This window comes from Sceloporus occidentalis, unplaced genomic scaffold (assembly GCF_023333645.1).
Source record: "Sceloporus occidentalis isolate IW3139 unplaced genomic scaffold, rSceOcc1.0.p SCAF_58, whole genome shotgun sequence".
Classification (NCBI taxonomy): domain Eukaryota; kingdom Metazoa; phylum Chordata; class Lepidosauria; order Squamata; family Phrynosomatidae; genus Sceloporus; species Sceloporus occidentalis.
The window spans coordinates 3,039,464-3,058,851 of record NW_028317038.1 but is presented as its reverse complement, the minus strand read 5'-3'; the positions used below and the strand labels follow the sequence as shown (position 1 = coordinate 3,058,851).

The 19,388-nt window shown below is 41.6% G+C and overlaps 1 protein-coding gene across 1 annotated transcript in view; it reads right to left on the bottom strand.

Moving 5' to 3' along the window:
- The window catches only part of LOC149287624 (pappalysin-1-like), a 506,291-nt gene that overhangs the window by 244,874 nt on the left and 242,029 nt on the right, over nucleotides 1-19,388 (bottom strand). Inside the window, exon 9 of the mRNA XM_089492654.1 lies at nucleotides 7,315-7,406. Coding sequence (XP_089348780.1) covers nucleotides 7,315-7,406 — 92 coding nt within the window. The remainder of the gene's footprint in view (nucleotides 1-7,314; nucleotides 7,407-19,388) is intronic.

Below are 19,388 nucleotides of genomic sequence, written 5' to 3'. Positions count from 1 at the left end.
AACCCCATACCCCCCCCTGTAACCACGGCCGCATTAAATGAGAATAGGAAAGTCTAGGGGTTCCCTAGACATTCCGTGACATTCTTTGAAAAAACCTTGGGCAGGAATATAGGAAGGGTCTGAATGGGGTACAGTAAACCAGGAAGGATATCCATTTTGAGGACACCCATTCTCCCGAACCAGGAGAGATGTGGGAATGACCATCTCCTCAGATCCCCCCCAATCGATTTTAGAAGCGGAAAGAAATTAAGATTGGCGAGGTCAGGTAAATTAGAGGAAATATAAAGGCCCAAGTATTTAAAACTATCCATTTAAAAGCAAATCATTTGCTAAGGTAATCCTGAAGTGAGACATCTATATTAAGCCCCAGTATCTCCAATTTTTGAAGCTTGATTTCATAATAGGAGACAGCTTTAAATTCTTTTAATTCTTTAAGTACTCGAGAGATAGATTCAACCGAATTCAAAAGGAAACACAACATGTCATCCGCATAAACTGAAACTTCATGTTGAGTATCAGCAATTTGTAATCCCGAAATAGAAGAATTTAAACGTATTGCGTTAAGTAGTGGTTCCATAGATAGAATAAACAGCAAAGGGGATAGGGGGCAGCCCTGCCTCGTATCATTAGACAGAGCGACGCGGCCCGACAAAATGCCATTAACCCTGACCTGGGCCGTGGGATTGAAATAAAGAGACTTAATTCAGAGCAAGTAAATTGGGACCAAGACCAACTCTATCCAACACCCTAAACAAGAAAGACCAGGCCACTCTGTCAAAGGCCTTTTCAGCATCCACAGAAACTAACAAAGCCGGGCACCCAGTGTGTAATACGCAATAAGATTTAAAAGTTTCATCGTATTATCCCTAGCCTCCCTGTCCGGTTCAAAATCCACCTGGTCAGGATGGATAAGGGAAGGAATCAATGGCTGAAGTCGTAATGCAAACATTTTTGCCAATATTTTTAAATCAGTGTTAATAAGGGAAATGGGCCGATAATTACCACAGTATTATTTGTCCCTGTCTGGTTTGGGAACTACAGTGATGACAGCTGTGTTGGAAGAAGGGTGGAGTGGTATTCCTGAAGAGAGCTCTTGAAAAAGTGTGAGCAATTGAGGGCCAAGAATAGGGGAAAAGTTTCCTATAATGCAATGGAGTGAGTCTGTCTTGACCCGGACATTTACCCTGGGGGAATGTCTTAAGAATGTGATCAAGTTCCTCTATAGTGATGGGAGCATCCAACACTGACTTATCGTCCTCCGAGAGTGTGACTTTTAAATACTTAGATAAATATGAATCGACTGAGTCCAAAAAGGAGTTATCTGAAAGGGAAGTAGAGGGCAAATTATACAAGTCTTCATAGAATGACTTAAAACATTCTGCAATTTTCTCAGAGTGATAATGTAAGTCCCCCCCCCCCCAGTGTCCCTGATTTTAGGTATATAAGTAACAGACCTTTTAGCTCTAAGGGCTCTGGCTAACAGTTTCCCGGGTTTGTCACTTAGCTCATAGACACGTTTCTTAGTTAACAGAAATTTTCTTTTAACCTTTTATTTAGAAGGGAGGCTAGGTGAGCTTGCAGTGCCTGTAATTGAAGCAAATGGTCAGAATCACCGGTGGATTTGTGTTGCATCTCCAAGTTTGCTATGCGCTGAGTGACCTCTAGGATGTTGGCCAAATCTAATCTTTTGATCTGGGAACCCAGCTTAATCAGATGACCTCTGATAACTGATTTATGGGCTTCCCATATAGTGGGAAAAGGAGTCTCTGGGGTTATATTCTCCTGAAAATAGTTGCACCGATAAGTCTGTGACATGCTGAGGGCAATCCAATAGATTTTCATTTAGCCTCCATGTTTTCTTGGGCAAACAAGGGAATTTCATATGAAGATGTACTTGGGCATGATTACTAAGAGTTTGGACTCCAATGTCCATTTTCATTAGAAGAGACAAGTGATGGTGGGAATGAAAAAACACATCTATTCTAGTATACCTATTGTGTCACGGCCCCTAGGGTGCTGCGCCCTCCACACATCTATCAACTGATTGAGGTGCAATTAATGTTTAACTTTATTGATATTAGAGTATGAGATATGACATGTTGTAGCTGAACAGTCCATTTTTGGATTAAGGACTATATTGAGGTTATATAGTTAATCCCCCTTGAAAAACAGCTAATTTAGCCAAAGTTTTTCTCAGGAACGTGACCTGAGTCTTATTGGGGGCATAAACATTTACCAAAGTGGTCTTCTGCTGACCGATGTAGCACTAGATAGAGACTTCTCCCCTCAGGGTCTCGCCAGACCTCTAGCTCTTGAAAGGGAATAACCTTGTGGATTAAAATAGCGACCCCTTTAGTTTTTGAAGTAGGAAAACTGGTATAGTAAACTGTATGGAAATATCTATCCGTCAATTTAAACTGTTTTGAGGCCATCTCCTGGATGAAAGCAATCTTGGTCTTCATAGAAGGTAAGACATATAACAATTTGGATCTTTGTTGGTGTTTGTTAAGGCCCCTGACGTCAAGAGAAGTTAATTTAAGTGGATCAGGCGTCATGGAGGAACACTGGTGGAGACCCATTAGGAGGAACAGCAACACCACTCGCCGGAAACGAAAGCAAATACCAATAACAAAACCAGTAACAAAGACGAAGTAATCGTCAAATGCCGAAGCATTAATAGGTGAGCCAATAGACTGAGACCATGTCCTCCAAACTAAGAACACTGGGGATGGCAGGCTCTGGTAGGGAAACATGAGCATTTCCTTCTTCTTTCTTTTCCATCCATCTCGAAAATAAATCACTGGCAAAGGGTCCAGAAGTAAAGAACTGCAGGCATAAACAGTGGGACATTATTACTCCTAGCATAGGAAAGTGTTCAGCACAGGTTGCAATATCCCAAGCACAAGAAATTACATTTTTAAATCCTTGAAGTATGTACATGTAACGTTGCACCCTTCGCTGGCTGGACTTGTTTAAACTTTGAGTTGCTCATTCCCATTTCCAACCTCTAGTGGCCGCCCTTGCCACTCAGAACCACTCAGACTCATTATCAGGTCCAGCTGCAGTGTATTACCTGATCAAGCCAGCCTATATAAACCTGCCCAGCCCTTCAGGCTGGGCCTTGACATTGACGTTTGAGGACTACCTGCTTTGGTTCCTGCTTTGGTTCCTGCTTTGGTTCCTGCTTTGGTTCCTGCTTTGGTTCCTGCTTTGGTTCCTGATCTGTTCCTGAGTTGCGGCCAGCTCCCCACTAAGTGGACTCCCAAGTCGGGTGCCCTGCAAGTGGACTTCCTGCCGTGTGCCCTGCAAGTGGGCTTCCTGCCGTGTGCCCTGCAAGTGGGCTTCCTGCCGCGTGTGCCCTGCAAGTGGGCTTCCTGCAACGTGTGCCCTGCAAGTGGGCTTCCTGCAGCGTGTGCCCTGCAAGTGGGCTTCCTGCAGCGTGTGCCCTGCAAGTGGGCTTCCTGCAGCGTGTGCCCTGCAAGTGGGCTTCCTGCCGCGTGTGCCCTGCAAGTGGGCTTCCTGCCGCGTGTGCCCTGCAAGTGGACTTCCTGCCGCGTGTGCCCTGCAAGTGGACTTCCTGCCGCGTGTGCCCTGCAAGTGGACTTCCTGCCGCGTGTGCCCTGCAAGTGGACTTCCTGCCGCGTGTGCCCTGCAAGTGGGCTTCCTGCCGTGTGTGCCCCAACCCGAGGGCTTCCTGCCGTGTGTGCCCCAACCCGAGGGCTTCCTGCCATGTGTGCCCCAACTAGAGGGCTTCCTGCCGTGTGTGCCCCAACTAGAGGGCTTCCTGCCGTGTGTGCCCCAACCAGAGGGCTTCCTGCCAAGTGACTTTCCTTGTATATATTGTTGTACCATCATCTACAATACAGCTCTTAGTCCTGATCTTCTGTCTTTGATTTATTTCCTGCGCCTGTCTGTACCAACCCCAAGCCATCATGCATCGTGGGGTACGGACAGAGCCCCTCGTATCCCCTGCACCTGGGCTCCTATCAGACCTGCTCCCCCGGTTCGTGACAGTACATCAGCAGAAATGGTACAACCTTAGTAAAGGCGCAAAAAAAAAGGCCTAGCCGACAGCGGGTGCATTCGTGTTGCGCAGGCGTTTCCATCACTGGAGTCCAGGCCAGCAGGTTCTACTAAACGTGGTGGTGGTGTATCTGTATTCCCAGTCATCCACCTGGATCTTAGGGAGGCCGAAGCGGTCCATAAACGCTTTTTCTAATTGAGACTGTACGGCCATCTTTCCTAACTATAAGGGCTAGCGGGAAACCCCGTTATAGGGCATAGGGCACTACGGTACTGCAGCATTAGTGGGATGATGTCAGGGAAGATCAAAATCTTGTGTCCCTCCCATGAGACCGAATTAGTTGGATGATATTGTGTCAAAATGGCTTCCTTAATGACAAAATCACGAGGTGGTTGCGTGATAAGGGATCGTGGTCTCGGGGCCCTGTGTGCACAATCAAACTTAATTTCAGTGTCCAAAGGACGCTGCAATAAACTGTTAAAAATGGTTTGTAGAGGAGGGATGATGTCGGGTAATTCTACTGTCTCTAGAACCCCCCTAAGATGCAGATTATTTCTATGGCCTCTGTTGTCAATGTCGTCCAGGCGTCGTGTAATAGAGGTGATAGTACTCGCCTGTTCCTGAAGTTGTGCTGAAAGAATGTCCACGGTTGTGGAGACTTTGCTGTTGTCGCATTCAAGCGCAGTTACACGGTCGCCAATGTGCTTCACATCAGACTTTATTTCTGTTAGGACTTCATGTATACCATGTGTTGCTCGGTCCATGATTGCCATGAGGTCTGATTTGGTAGGGAGAAGGTTGAATGCGTCTTGCCAGGAGGAGCCCGAAGGAGAAATGTGCTCACTATCCCTTTGCATTGCAGGGAGAACATCCTCAGAAGTCACACTTTGCGGGCTCTCCGGAGCTGAGAGAAGCCTAGGAAATGAATCCCGTGAATCCTGGACTGCTACCCTGTGAAACGAATCAAGGTAAGTGATTGTTTCTCTCTCGTTCCTTGGGTCTTTGGAGTGGCCGAAGCCTTGTTAGATTTACCCATTTTTGTGAAAAATGCCACGCTTGGTTAAGATGAAAGTTGAGGCTTAACAGATCTCAGAGCTCATGCGTCCATCTTGGTTCATAGTTGGCCACGCCCCCATCTGTCCAATTACCGTCCCATCTCTCTACTTCCTCTCACCTCTAAGCTTCTTGAAAGAATTGTTTATACACAATTAACTAAATTTCTTGATTCTAACTCCCTGCTTGACCCTCTTCAATCTGGTTTTCGCCCTCGACACTCTACTGAGACCGCCCTTACTAAAGTTACAAATTACCTACTTACTGCCAAATCCAATGGCCACTACTCCATACTAATCCTACTGGACCTTTCTGCTGCTTTTAACACTGTGGACCACCCTCTTCTCCTTCAAACTCTTCATGCTCCATGACATTGCTCTCTCCTGGTTCACTTCCTACCTCTCTGATCGTACCTTCAAAGTTTCTGTCTCCGGTAACACTTCCCCTCCCCCTCTCAGTGGGGGTACCCCAAGGCTCAGTTTTAGGACCCTTCTGTTCTCTCTCTACACTTCCTCACTTGGCAAACTAATCGCATCCTTTGGCTTTCAATACCGCCTGTATGCTGATGACACCCAGATCTATCTATCCTCTCCTGATATCTCTTCTTCTATCTTAGATCATGTAACTAACTGCCTCGCCTCCGTCTCTACCTGGATGTCTGAACTTCTCATCTTCCCTCCTTCCAATGCTAAAATTCTCTCATCAGTTTCCATCAATGTCAATGGTGCTATCATCTCCCCGTCTCCTCATGCCTGCTGTCTTGGTGTCACCCTTGACTCCGACCTTTTGTTCATGTTAAATACATTGCCCGCATCTGTCCCTTCCTAACACAGCATGCCACTAAGGCTCTCGTCCATGCCCTTGTTATCTCCCGCCTTGATTATTGTAACTCTGTCTTCGCTGATCTCCCTCTTAACTGTCTCACCTCTCTAAAATCCACCATGAATGCTGCTGCCAGACTTATCTTTCTCTCCCATTGCTTCACTAACACCTTTCCCCTCTTCAGTCTCTTCACTGGCTGCCTGTGCGCTTCAGGATTAATTTCAAAATCCTTACTCTTACTTTCAAAGCCCTTCACAGCAGTTCCCCTACCTACATCTCATCACTCATCTCTAAATACACGCCACATTGGTCTCTCCGCTTATTCAATGATCTCCTTCTATTCTCTCCTTTGATTTCTAGCTCTCATGCACGCGTACAAGATTTCTCAATGGCTGCCCCTATCCTCTGGAATGCTCTCCCCCGGCCTATGTTACATCCTACTTTTGTCCTGTCCACCCATTGTAAAATGCTACAGAATTTGATGGCGCTTTATAAAACAATAAATAATCATAATAATAAAAAGAGTGCCCCTAATCTCAGCTCGTTACCTGTATAAAACACACCTGGGAGCCAGACATCTTGCTGATTTATTGTGGATCAAATACTTATTTAATTGTGTAAAATGCAAATCAATGTATAACCTATTTGAATTGCATTATTCTGGATCTTTTTGTTGTTCTTCTGTCTCTCACTGTTAAAAAAAATCTACTATTAAAATTATAAACAGATCATGTCTTTGTCAGTGAGCAAACATAGAAAACCAGCAGGGGATCAAATAATTTCTTCCTTCACTGTATAAATACAACACCAGTTTTTTTATTTTGTTTATTTAGTTTTTGTGCTAAATCACAATATGGCAGAAGTCCCAGTGGTATATATCAAATGAGGAGTGGAAATACCTGGTCACTTAGTTTCCCCACAAGAGGACCACACCAGAGGATACTTCAGCAAAACAAAATGGAAAATAAAATTGAAGGAGTCCAGCTTATGACGAAGCAATAAGGTGCAAAATGTGAGACGCTATCACACTTGTTCCACTTTGTATGTGTCCTTCACTCTGTGTGGAGCCTTCATTTTGTGTTTGCCATTCTACAGAATCCCTTCATATGCATTTGCCCCTTTTCCCATCCCTAGATACCTGGCAATGCCAGCATCAAATGTATGATGATGCCTGAAGAAGATACATTGAATGCAATTTAATTAGCAAATAAATTAATAATAGTGTCAATTTTGTTTGATCAAGTTCTAAGCCTTGAAATTACAATGATTCAAGCTACAATGTAGACATAGTACTTGTTCGTTAACTTGCACAGTAATCAGTTCATCCATCATTAGGGGTACTACCACTAGTATCTGATCCTAGATGTATTTATAGCAATAGTTAAATTAAATATGTACAGTATCCTTGTTCTTACCCAGGCAGTGGAATGACATCTCTTGTCTGCAAAAGAGTGAGCATCCATCACCATTCATCTTGTTCTTGTCATCACATTCTTCCCCAAGCTCCCTAACAAGGAATATATGAGGACAGTTATGTAATTTGCAAATAGCAGCTGTAATCCTACCTTATCTCCACAATCTACTTTCTTACGTTATTCAAAAGACAACTATCTGTGGCACAGTAAGAAGAATACAATTCCATTTGACCTAAAAAAAAACATTACTTATAATTTTGGAAACATAGACGTGAGAGTGTCAAAGGATACGTTGGTTTAACACTTTTTTTTGGAGACTCAACAAAAACCCCAAAACATTACCTTCTGTGTACTTCTATGATATTTAATGAAAACAGCTACATTTTGACCAAACATAAGTACAACCTATGCTGCAAAGGTATTTGATCATTTCTGGCTCAACCCCTTAAGGACAGAGTTGTTTTTCTATTTTCTTGTACCCTTCGTGACAATGGCCTTAACACTTATGTAATGTTTATGTTTAGTTGAAATTTTCTTTCTCTCTCATTTAGTAAACTCACAAGTTATATATCGTTGTTTTGAGGGCAAGAAGGACTTGCTTTGGCTACCATTATTTTAATATCATATAATTTACTATGAAAAATATAAAATCTTGTGAAAAAAACACTATTCCTGACTTTTAATTGAAACATATTTTACTCGTCTACACAAGCTAATGAAAAAAATTGCTAAATAGATTATAAAACTTGTCCTGAGTTTTGAAATAAACAATGTTTTTATGTATGTTTTTGCAAGTTATAGGGCAATAAGTACAAGTAGCATATTGTTTTTCATAAATGTTTTTGGGTTTTTTTCCGAATCAGGTCATTCTGCCTCCATGAACTATTTGGGACATCTTTAAAGTGGTGAGTTAAATTTATACCCATCAAGCCATATGCTTGAAAACTAAACACCCCAGTGTATTTCAACTGTTATTAATTTAACTATTTCAATACACTAATTTTACTACAGCCTTTGTCAAAGATTGTGGTAGTCATTTTGTGTGTGTGTGCGTTTTTCTTTTCAATGAGTCTTTATCAGAGAAAAAGTTTTTTTCCTTTTTTTTCCCCCTATTGCCCACAAACAAACAGAGGCCAAAGTATACATCCAGTTGCATTCATAATGGGTCAAAAACAATTAAATGAAAATACATAAAAAATACATAAATATGTAATATATTGAAATTTTAATGTGAGACTTAATTTAACCCGCTAGACAGAATAAATAAATAAATTAATAAATAATGAAATAGGAAAAGAGTACAGTAGTGAATCGAAGATCGCTTTGACACTTAATGGTTGCTTAAGCATTCAATCCATTCTACGAGAAATGGGGCGTCTCTTCTAATACTAGTATTTAACCAGCTGAGACCTTTCTCCATTTGGCATTGATATAAAATCAGATTTTTCAGTTTCAGCCAATCGAAAGGAGAATTATTATTCCAGTTTAGGGCTACAACTAACTATTATTTTAATAATCGATTGGCCGATTATTTTTTCGATTAATGGGATAAAAAAATGCAATTTTTTTTAATTTCATCTCTTTATCGAAATGGCCTCTCTCTATTCACCTTCTTATTTTACTGACATAATAAAAGCTACAAGAACCCAAACACAGTGTTTATCAAACTAGGTTTTAATACAAAGTTATTAGTAAATATTAATTCATATGTTAACTATTTTTCATATTTAATATGAAATAATAATATTAAAAAAACCTTGTTTATATTTTCTTTTATTTACCAAACTGCCCCCAGTTATGCACATCTGACCCCCAGCTTGCCACTCTGCCCCCAGATATGCCTTATACCTCCTATATGCCAGAGATTCCACTGTGCCCCCTGATATGCCACTGTGCCCCCGATATGCCTTATACTCCTTATATGCCAGTAATATGCAACTGAGCCCCCTGATATACCTTTTACCCCCAGATATGTCTTATGCCCCCCTGATATGCCTAATATTGATATGCCTTATACCCCTTATATGCCACTGTGCCCCCTGATATGCCTTATAACTTCCAGTATGCCACTCGCCCCCATTTATGCCTTATACCTCCCTATATGCCACTGTGTACCCTGATATGCCACTCCACCCCCCATAAATGCCCTGCACCACCCTGAAATTCATTATACTCCCTGATTCACCACTCTGCCTCCCCCAGATATGCAACTCTGAAATTCATTATACCCCCATACACCACTCTAACTCCCCCTATATACCACTCTAACTCCCCCAGATATGCCATTCTGCCTCCCTGAAATTCATTATACCCCCATACACCACTCTGCCTCCTCCCCCCTCCCATACACCACTCTGCCTCCTCCCCCTCCCATATACCACTCTGCCTCCTCCCCCCTCCCATACACCACTCTGCCTCTCTCTCCCCCCTCCCATACACCACTCTGCCTCTCTCCCCCCCTCCCATACACCACTCTGCCTCTCTCCCTCCTCCCATACACCACTCTGCCTCCTCCCCCCTCCCATACACCACTCTGCCTCCTCCCCCCTCCCATACACCACTCTGGCTCCTCCCCCCTCTCATACACCACTTTGCCTCCTCCCCCCTCCCATACACCACTCTGCCTCCTGTCAGCAACGGAGGTTCACAAGACACCAGGGAGCCGGGTAGAGAGGCAGAGTGGTGTATGGGAGGGGGAGGAGCCAGAGTGGTGTATAAAAATGCTTCAAGAATTTTGCCCATATCATTATTTAAAATTTGTAACTCTTAGATACGTAAAAATATTTCCTTTATTAAGGCCAAATTCCTGAACTAAATTATGGTAAGTCTTTACAGTGTTATTATTTAACAAATTGTTTATACTTTGGATCCCTACTGTTTTCCAATTAGTCAGTTTTAATTCTGGGACATTAAACTCTATAACATCACATTTTATCGTATTATGTAATCCCAGATTCCTTCTAATTGATGACCATACTGACATAAGATTTGAAAGAATATAGCTATCCAGTATTTGTAATCCTCTGCACCTGAACAAATCCAAATAGATGATGCCAAATAACCCCCCCCCCCCGGATACTTTGTCTTTCAATCTCTTTTTTTAACACACATTGTACTTCAGGTTTCAATTTTTAGCTCCTGATATGTCCCACAGCAAAGCAACACACCAATATGTCAAACTTTGTGTTCAGCAAAATTTTCTGAGTACAGTGATTCACCCATGCATAGGTTTGTTGGGTTGTTTGGGGGCTAAATGGCCACATTTGGGACATGTACATTTTGACAGTTGGTCATCCTGTGCCCATGCCCTATTTGGTACATCTTTGAAGCCGGTCGATTCAATTTACCCCCATCAAATCATATATTTTTGAAAACCACACACTCCACGGTATTTCAAATACTGGTATATTAACACTTTCCATGCACTAATTCCACCAACAACCTTTGTGAAAATTTGTGGTAGCCTTTTTTGTGTGTGTTTTTAAACGCACATTGTATTTCAGGTGTGAATTTACAGCACCTGGCATATGCCACAGCCAAACACCCCAATATGTGTTCAGCAACATCTCCTTAGTACCACGATACCACCAATGCGTAGATTTGTTGGAGGCTAAAGGGTCACATTTTTTTGTGACATCTGGTTAGTTTGTCCCCATGCCCTATTTGAGACCTCTTCGAAACCGACCAATAGACTTTACCCTACTAAACCTTATATATTTAAATTTCAGATGCTAGCATTTTAACTTTTTCCATTTCAAGAGTTTTGGGAAGATACAGCACCAATTTTAGGACTTGCTCATAAAAATAATTTCATTTGTAGACATATTTTCTTATAACTGGATGACATAACTGGGATCTTTTTTTTACATTTATGAAATTTTTAACTATTTTTACATTTATATTTTTTTCATTTTATTTTACTGATCACATAGTGATTAGTGAGCTAGGCTCTATTGATTGGCAAGGCTGGCTGCAATACCTTTAGTCAGAGTTTAGAGTTCTCAAAAGGTTCTGGACCAACCTTCTGGGAACTCTTTATTGTATAGGCACTGCCATCTTCTTAGAGACAGCATGTATCTTTCTAGTGGCATATTGAAATTCTCCTAGGAGTGATAAAGTAGGGCCCCTGACTTTTTTGTGTGTTGCTGAATGCCACTATATCGAGCCACTTCAGCAACACTGGCTGAGCTTAGGAAGTCATTGCTGATTGCCTCCTAAGCACTTTGTTTTAGCCGCAGGATGCCTCCATATTTGAAGGGCATATAGTCTTTCAATAAAGTGCATACTATCACTCCCAAGCGTGATCTAACGGGGCCCCTACATTTTTTGGTGTTGCTAAATGCCTTAATGTCAAGGAATTGCACCAGCTGAGAAAAGAAAGACATAGCTGATATGCTTGTTTAACTCCATGAGGATATCAATTGACATTAAGGGGATGCATTTCTGTGACGCTCCTGGTATGTCAATTGTTGTCAAGGGCATAAGGTTTGGGGAAGAGGATACATTTTCCAGCATAAAAACAATATCCTCTATTCCCTCATATCTTTGCATAGTCATATGCAATGTACATTGGAATTTAAATAAAAGAAAACCTGTTAGCATGAGTAACCTGTTAGCATGAGCATTTGAATACAAAAAAATATGCTTGTTACCATAGCAAACAGACCTGGATTAGGTGATTAGAAGAGCCAACTGAGATGCGTATGACTTGAAGTAGAGTTATACAATTGGCCATTAAATCAGTCGGTTTTCATATTGGTGCAGAATGTGAGATGAAAAAATATTTTTATCGGGGTAAGTGAAAAATTATTGTTATTGTGTAAAATTGCACTCTGTATCATTACTTAACCCCTTCAGGACCGGGATTTTGATACTAACGTGTCGCTAAAGGACCGGAGCCGTTTTTGTGTTTTTGCCATGTCTTTCTTCAACTGTAATTTCTCTCTTATCAATTGGTGCACCCACACAAATCATATATTGTTTTTTTCAGCACAAGTAGGGCTTTCATTTGAAACCATAGTAAGCTGGGTATACATTGTTTTGTTTTAAAAAAAACTGGAAAAAGTGGGGAAAAATGAAAAAAAACGCATTTTTTTACAGTTTTGTATACATACAAATTGTACACACATTAAACCAATGGGAAAAAATTATCCCAAATATATTCATTAACGTGTCCTGATTTGGAAACCACCCAACATGGCCAGGATTTTTATCTATTTTGACCAGTATAGGGCAAATATTGCAAGGCATGCATCACGTTTTTGAAATGTAATTTTTTTCAAATTTGGCATGGTAGTCTAATAACTGCAATAGTTGTCACAGATACTGATCACCCCCCCCCAAAATTATATGTTTATGAACAGTAGATAAGTCAAGGTGTACAACTAGGGTCATTTTGACACTTTTCAAACAGGGATTTTATCGCCAATTGCTGCCAAATTTTTTTTTGCATATGTTGCAATGTTGCTTTAGATTTTATATTATATTTTGTATAGAATATGTGCAACTGCAGAACAAAACACCAAATTGTGTTCACCAACATCCCCCGGTTCCAACAAGGCCTCACATGCATGGTTCATGCATTTTTTGAGGAAGCTATGAGGGCAAAACTGGAACATGCGCATTTTCGTTTTCACATTTGGAATTTTCAGAAATTGGTTTCCTGGGCCCATATCCCATTTGGGACATTTTGGAAGCCCCCTGCTGTAAATTACCCCATAAAAGTATATATTTATGAACAGTAGACAAGTCAAGGTGTTCAACTAGGGTAGTTTTTACAGTTTTCAGCTAGCCTTTTCTTCACTGATGTCTGCCAAAGTTCACGGAAAATTTATTTTATTGCGTTTTTAACAAATACATTTCAATGTTAAAATTTATTTCTTGCACAGCATATGTGCAACAGTGGAAGAAAGCACCACATTTTGTTCACCAACACCCCCCGGTTCCAACAAGGCCTCACATGCATGGTTCATGTATTTTTTGAGGAAGCTATGAGGGCAAAACTGGAACATGTGCATTTACATTTTTTTAAATATTTTTTTTCATCAGATTACTTGTAAGTGACAGGTTTAGGCCGCTGACATCAATCAGGGAGACCGATCAATAATCAGCGACTTAAAATGTCACCGACAAGTGATCAGGTAATAATTATGATTTTTTCATTTTATTAATAATTTGTGTTTTTTCATAATTACCCTAGATGACCCCTCTCTCTTTGTAGAGCAGGGTCATCCGTGGGCTGCCATAATGATCCGATCACTCCTATTGGCCAGGGGCGATCTGATCAGCCCAGCATTTGACCTGGAAGCACCCTGGACTTTCAGGTCAGTGCTGTTATTTTTTTTTTAATTATTATTATTATTTTATTATTTTTTTTTAATATATTTATTTATTTATTTATTTTAATTATTATTATTCTTTTTTACATTATTTTTTTTAACTCTTTCAATGCTGATGCTCCATTGAAGCACAGCATTGATTGATATTTAGTCCCCACAAGCTTGTGGGGACTAATATTAACCCCTGCAATGCTGCGATGGGGGTCATACACAATCGCAGCATTGAAGGGGTTAATTGAGGAAGAGGGGGGTAGGGGTTAACTGAGGAAGGGTGGGGGTGGGGTCTGGTCTCCACACTCATGTGGAGACCAAAGAACCCTGTCTCCCTGTCCCTGAAGCTGCCTCTGGCAGCTGGGACACAATCTCCAATAGACTGGAGATTGTAGGGGAGGAGTCTCTCTGATCAGTCCTACAGGACTGATCAGAGGACTTCTGGGGGCTCGTTTTTGCTGTTGCTGGTCTGCCTGGGCTTCCAGGCAGACCACCAGCAGCAGAACCCCCTAAAAAACGGGAATTAACCCCTTCAATGCTGCGACCGCGGCATTGAAGGGGTTAACGCTGCACTGACGCTCTCATGGAGCGATCAGGCAGCAGGGGGGTGTTGGATCAGGTCCCCACACTTGTGTGGGGACCCATTCAATACCCCCCCCCTTCCCTGAAGCTGCCTGTGGCAGCTGAAACCGCGATTGCAGATTTTTCTGCAATCGCTGTTTCTGCCTACAAAATCACTCCGTGGGAGTGATCGTGGGCTTGGGGGCGGGCTTAGACAGGCTGTGCTGTCTGCCCAGGAGTCCTGGGCAGACAGCAGCAGCAGCGCCCCCACGATCACCGCGATTGTGGTGATGTGGGGGCGTTTTTTGGAGGAGACGTACCTGGTACGTCCCGGTCTACCGGTGACTGTTAACCAGGAAGTACCAGGTACGTCCCGGTACTGAAGGGGTTAAAGGAAGGCAAATTCAGAACTCTCTAACCAGGGGGCCAAACCTTGGAGTATAGGTTGGGTGTACGGGCCAAGCATTGAGACATTTTTTCTATAACCTTATGTCTTTCTAGAGAGGATCTGATTTCAAATAGGAGGAGTGGATCATGCACTTTCCATTTACAGACTAACACCAATTTAGTTACTAGAAAAGAAATGTATAACAAGCTTTCTTGTTGACTGCAGAAGGGGATCCGGAAACATGTGAAGAAGCGCAGCCTCTGGGAGCATCTCAAGATTGGTGTGAAGCACTGAGTTTAGAGTCCAGAGTAGTCGTATCACAGGACAAATCCACCAAACATGGAGCATCATTCCTTCCTGGCCACAACCGCTTCACCATTGACTTGATCAGCCTATGTACGAGTGACAATCTTTCTGGTTGTCAAGTACTATCAACTGTTTTTTTTGGATTTCTAATTGGTACTGGTGAGAGTGCAAACGTTGGCATATCTGCAGGAATTTATAAAAGTTGTGTCCGAGGTTGTAGGCCAAGGATAACTGTTCAAATGAGGATAACACCCCATCATGGAAGAGGTCTTCACTAACATGTTTTATGAAATTGGATCCTGGATGGCAGCCCACTGCCTGATGATAGCTCCAACACTCCGCTTCTGGTTATTCTCACCAGAATTTCTCATAGCTTTATCACCATTTGCTGCCTTGGTGTAACACTTGATTCTTATGCCCCTTCAACCCTCATACCCAGTTGGTCACCAAATCCTGCCACATTCACCTAAAAATTCAAATGTGTCCTTTTCTCACTCAAGAAAATACAAAATTACTAATTGTAATGCCAAGGCATGCGTTAGCCTTAAAAGGTTCAAAATATATATACCGTATTTGCTCGATTATAAGACGACCCCGATTATAAGACGACCCCTCAAATTTTGGATCTTATTGGGGAAAAAAAGAAAAGGCCTGAATATAAGACGACCCTAATGGGAAAAAAATCAAAACCACTGTTTTTGTGTTTTTTTCTTTTTTCTTTCTCACCTGTCAGTGGGAATAGCAGATCTATATGTCCCATCAACATGTCCCATCAACTTGTCCCATCAACATGTCCCATCAACATGTCCCATGCTCCTCAGTCACGCTTAAAGGGGTCTGGGAATCATGGGAAATGTAGTTCACTAGGTTGTGCCCCTAATTGAACCAGCTATGCAAATCATTCCTACCTGACAGTCTATGCTCCTCTTCACAAATTGTGAACAGGAGCACAGACTGTCAGGTAGGACTGATTTGCATAGAATCATAGGCACAAAACGTAAAAAACGAAGCTGGGTCAGGTGAGAACAGCGCGACCCACGTGACCCGCGCATCTGTTATGGTCACAGCTTCCGATTCGGCCGCATCGGAGGATGCTGAAGCCGCGGATTACGGAGGCGGCGGCTGCTGCCGCGGATTACGGAGGCGGAGGCGGCGGCTGCCGCGGATACGGAGTCGGCGGCTCCCGCGAATACAGAAACGGCGACGGCTGCCGCGAATACAGAAGCGGCGGCGGCTGCCGTGAATACAGAAGCGGCGGCGGCGGCGGCAGCTGCCGCGAATACAGAAGCGGCGGCGGTGGCTGCAGCTGATACGGCGGCGGCGGCTGCCGATGGAATTGTGAGGTATCGTGGGGGATGATCTGAGGCCTGATTACAAGACGACCTCGATTATAAGACGAGGTCGGTTTTTCAGAAGTTTTTTTCTGGAAAAAACCTCGTCTTATAATCGAGCAAATACGGTATATATATATATATATATATATATATATATATATATATATTGTGAGCTGGGATCATGTAACCACACAGTCTTGAAATACCACATAAGGCTGAATTCTTTTTAGAAATTGTAGTCCTTTTATTAAAAGGTATGTAAACAAACATAAATAGAACAAACAGGTCTGATTAAGTGGGCCATAAAAGGTCAGGGCAAACCAATGATTCTCCCAGGTAACACACAGGAAAAGGTGCACATATCATTGCCACATCAGTGTTGCAGGGTTTGTTAAGTATTAGACAGTACAGAAGCAGGCTCAAAGATTCTACAACCACAAAGCAACAGACTAATTTTTTTCACAAATAGCAAATTGTGTATTAAATGTTTTTGAGTACTACCATTGCAATCCACATTCATATATAACATTTAAATAATATTTTATTACTAAGTCAAGTAACTGACACAGTAACTGACCTAACATATATAGCATAAGACATCAAAATATTTACAAACACACCTCATGTCATAGCAACTGACAAACAGACTGTATGCCTAATCAATAAGGCAATAGCCCCTAAGTGTTTCACATTTGTACATGCTCGATAAACCAACGCCACACTGTTCCATCTACATCTCTTATTTACATAATGTAAATAATAAAGTACATAATGTACTTACCAGGTCTTATTTTCCAACTATAAGCACTTCTAAAGTAGTCACAGGCATTGAAACAACCCTGCAAAACAGAGGAGATGTGTGAGCCACACAATGGTGGCACCAGCCCAGCTGCATCCAAAAAAGGAGACCAGCAGGAACCCACTATTTGGCAATAGCCAAATATACAGGAGGTGGGGTGTTAAAACCTGAATGTTAGTGCATAGCAGAAGGCAACACTCAAGACTAGAGCTATAAAAACCATTCCTCAGTTCCTTGGGTCTACTTGGGTGCTCATATTAAGCAGGACACAGAAGTCTACAGTGATTGAGAATGTCATGACCAAATCAGTAGGTGAAAGGGTACAAAAACCAAAATGTTAATGCATATAAAGAGTTTATGTTTTCTAGCTTGCTTAAAGTATAGCATCTCACATTGTTATATAAGCAACTACTGTACATAATCAGAAATGTCCATAATCAAAACATATAAGGCATTTGACGGTGACAACCTGAATATTTAATTCCCTTTCAATTGTCCAGGGCCTCTTTAAAAATATTGGTCATGATAAGGATAACAAGTCTGATATAAAGGATTTGGTATTCTGACACACAAAGATCTGCAGACAAAATTGCTAAAGAAGATATAGAGGGAAAGTGCAAGAAAACACCAGGGCAAGCTATATTAATGGCAATGTACGCATCATATGTTAAAATGTCAGATGGAAAAGCAGTATGTTCATATGATAATACACAGAGTAATTCTTATGTTCCCAGTAAACATATTGATTCTACTCCAATTGCTTTATAGTGTTTGAAGGCAAAACAAGCATGCCTCAAGATCAAGAGATTCCTTTTCTTATACCCTAAAAAGGACAAGGACCAAACAGTTAGTGATGTCCGGATCATGAACGAATCGTTCATTTGATTCGGTTCTTTTTAGTGATCCGGATGAATCGGTTCACTAGACTGAACGATTCATTTGTAGCGGTTCAGTCTGTGAATCATGCAGCTGTAACCTGATCCTAGAGCTGTGAGTCATCTGCAGAGCACTCAGACACAGACTCTGGGGTCAGGTTACAGCTCATTAATTCACACAGGAACGATGACTCATAGAGTCAGAGAGTCGTTCAAAGAGTCGAATGATCCGAAGAGTCGAATGATCCGAAGAGTCGAATGATCCGAAGAGTCGAATGATTCGAATCTTACAGGGATCCGGATCTTACAAGGATCCGAATCTTACAGAGATTCGAATCATTCAGAGAATATTACTGATACCATACTTTTATAAATAAATACATTAATAATGTTCACACTGCCCCCAGGATTTAGATTCCCCTGACTTGGTCCCCCTTTACCTATAACTGCACCTACAGTTAACTTTATTAAATTAATTAAATTAACCCTCAGTCATCAGCATAAAATTAACCCTTATACCCCATCAACCATAACTGCCCCTGAAATTAACCGTAAAGATCCTATTAACCATAACGGCCCCTGAAATTAACCCTAAATACTCCATTAACCATAACTGCCCCTAAATTAATTGCATGTACTCCAGATAAATTACCTAATAAATTGGTATGGTTGATGGGGTCTTTAGTGTTAATTTAGGGGCAGTTATGCTTAATGGGGTGTTTAGGGTTAATTTGGGGGCAGTTATGCTTAATGGGGTGTTAAGGGTTAATTTTAGGGGCAGTCATGGTTGATGGGGTGTTTAGGGTTAATTTAATGGTGAGGGTTAATTTAATTAATTTAATAAAGTTAGCTTAAGGTGCAGTTGCAGGTAAAGGGGAATGTAAATCCTGGGGGCAGTGATTATTAATGTATTATTTATAACAGTATGGTGATATTCTCTGAATGATTAGAATGCCAATGTAGCTAAATGATCACTGTGGTAGCCAATGTTACCCCAGTGATCATATAGCTATGAAAAGTCACATTCCCTTTTCAAAAATGGCAGATACTAAATTTTAATTCCATGATCCCTTTGATCATGGGGTTAAATTTAGCCAATGGTAGAGGGAGGCAAATTTTGAAATCCGGATGAACTGTAAATGAACTGCAAATATTATTAAAATCAGCCATTTAGCCTGTGTGGTAGGTGAGTAACCATCTCATCCCTGGATCCCTCCTTGCATTTTTACTGCAAAACTTATTTTTTTGCTGTAAAAGTGATTTTCTTTCTCCCTTTTCTTTCTCCCTTTACCATAATTTCTTTGGGATTGTAAGGGGAAAGAATGGTGTGTGTTTCTGTGAGTGAATGTATGGAAAGTATGGTGTGTGCTTCTGCGAGTGAATGGAGATATGAAAGGCGTGTGAATGGTCAGTTATTAGGGTTGAAGCCTTGACGGGGCATTACTGCTCACATAGGAAGTTAAATTATGGCACAAAAAGTAC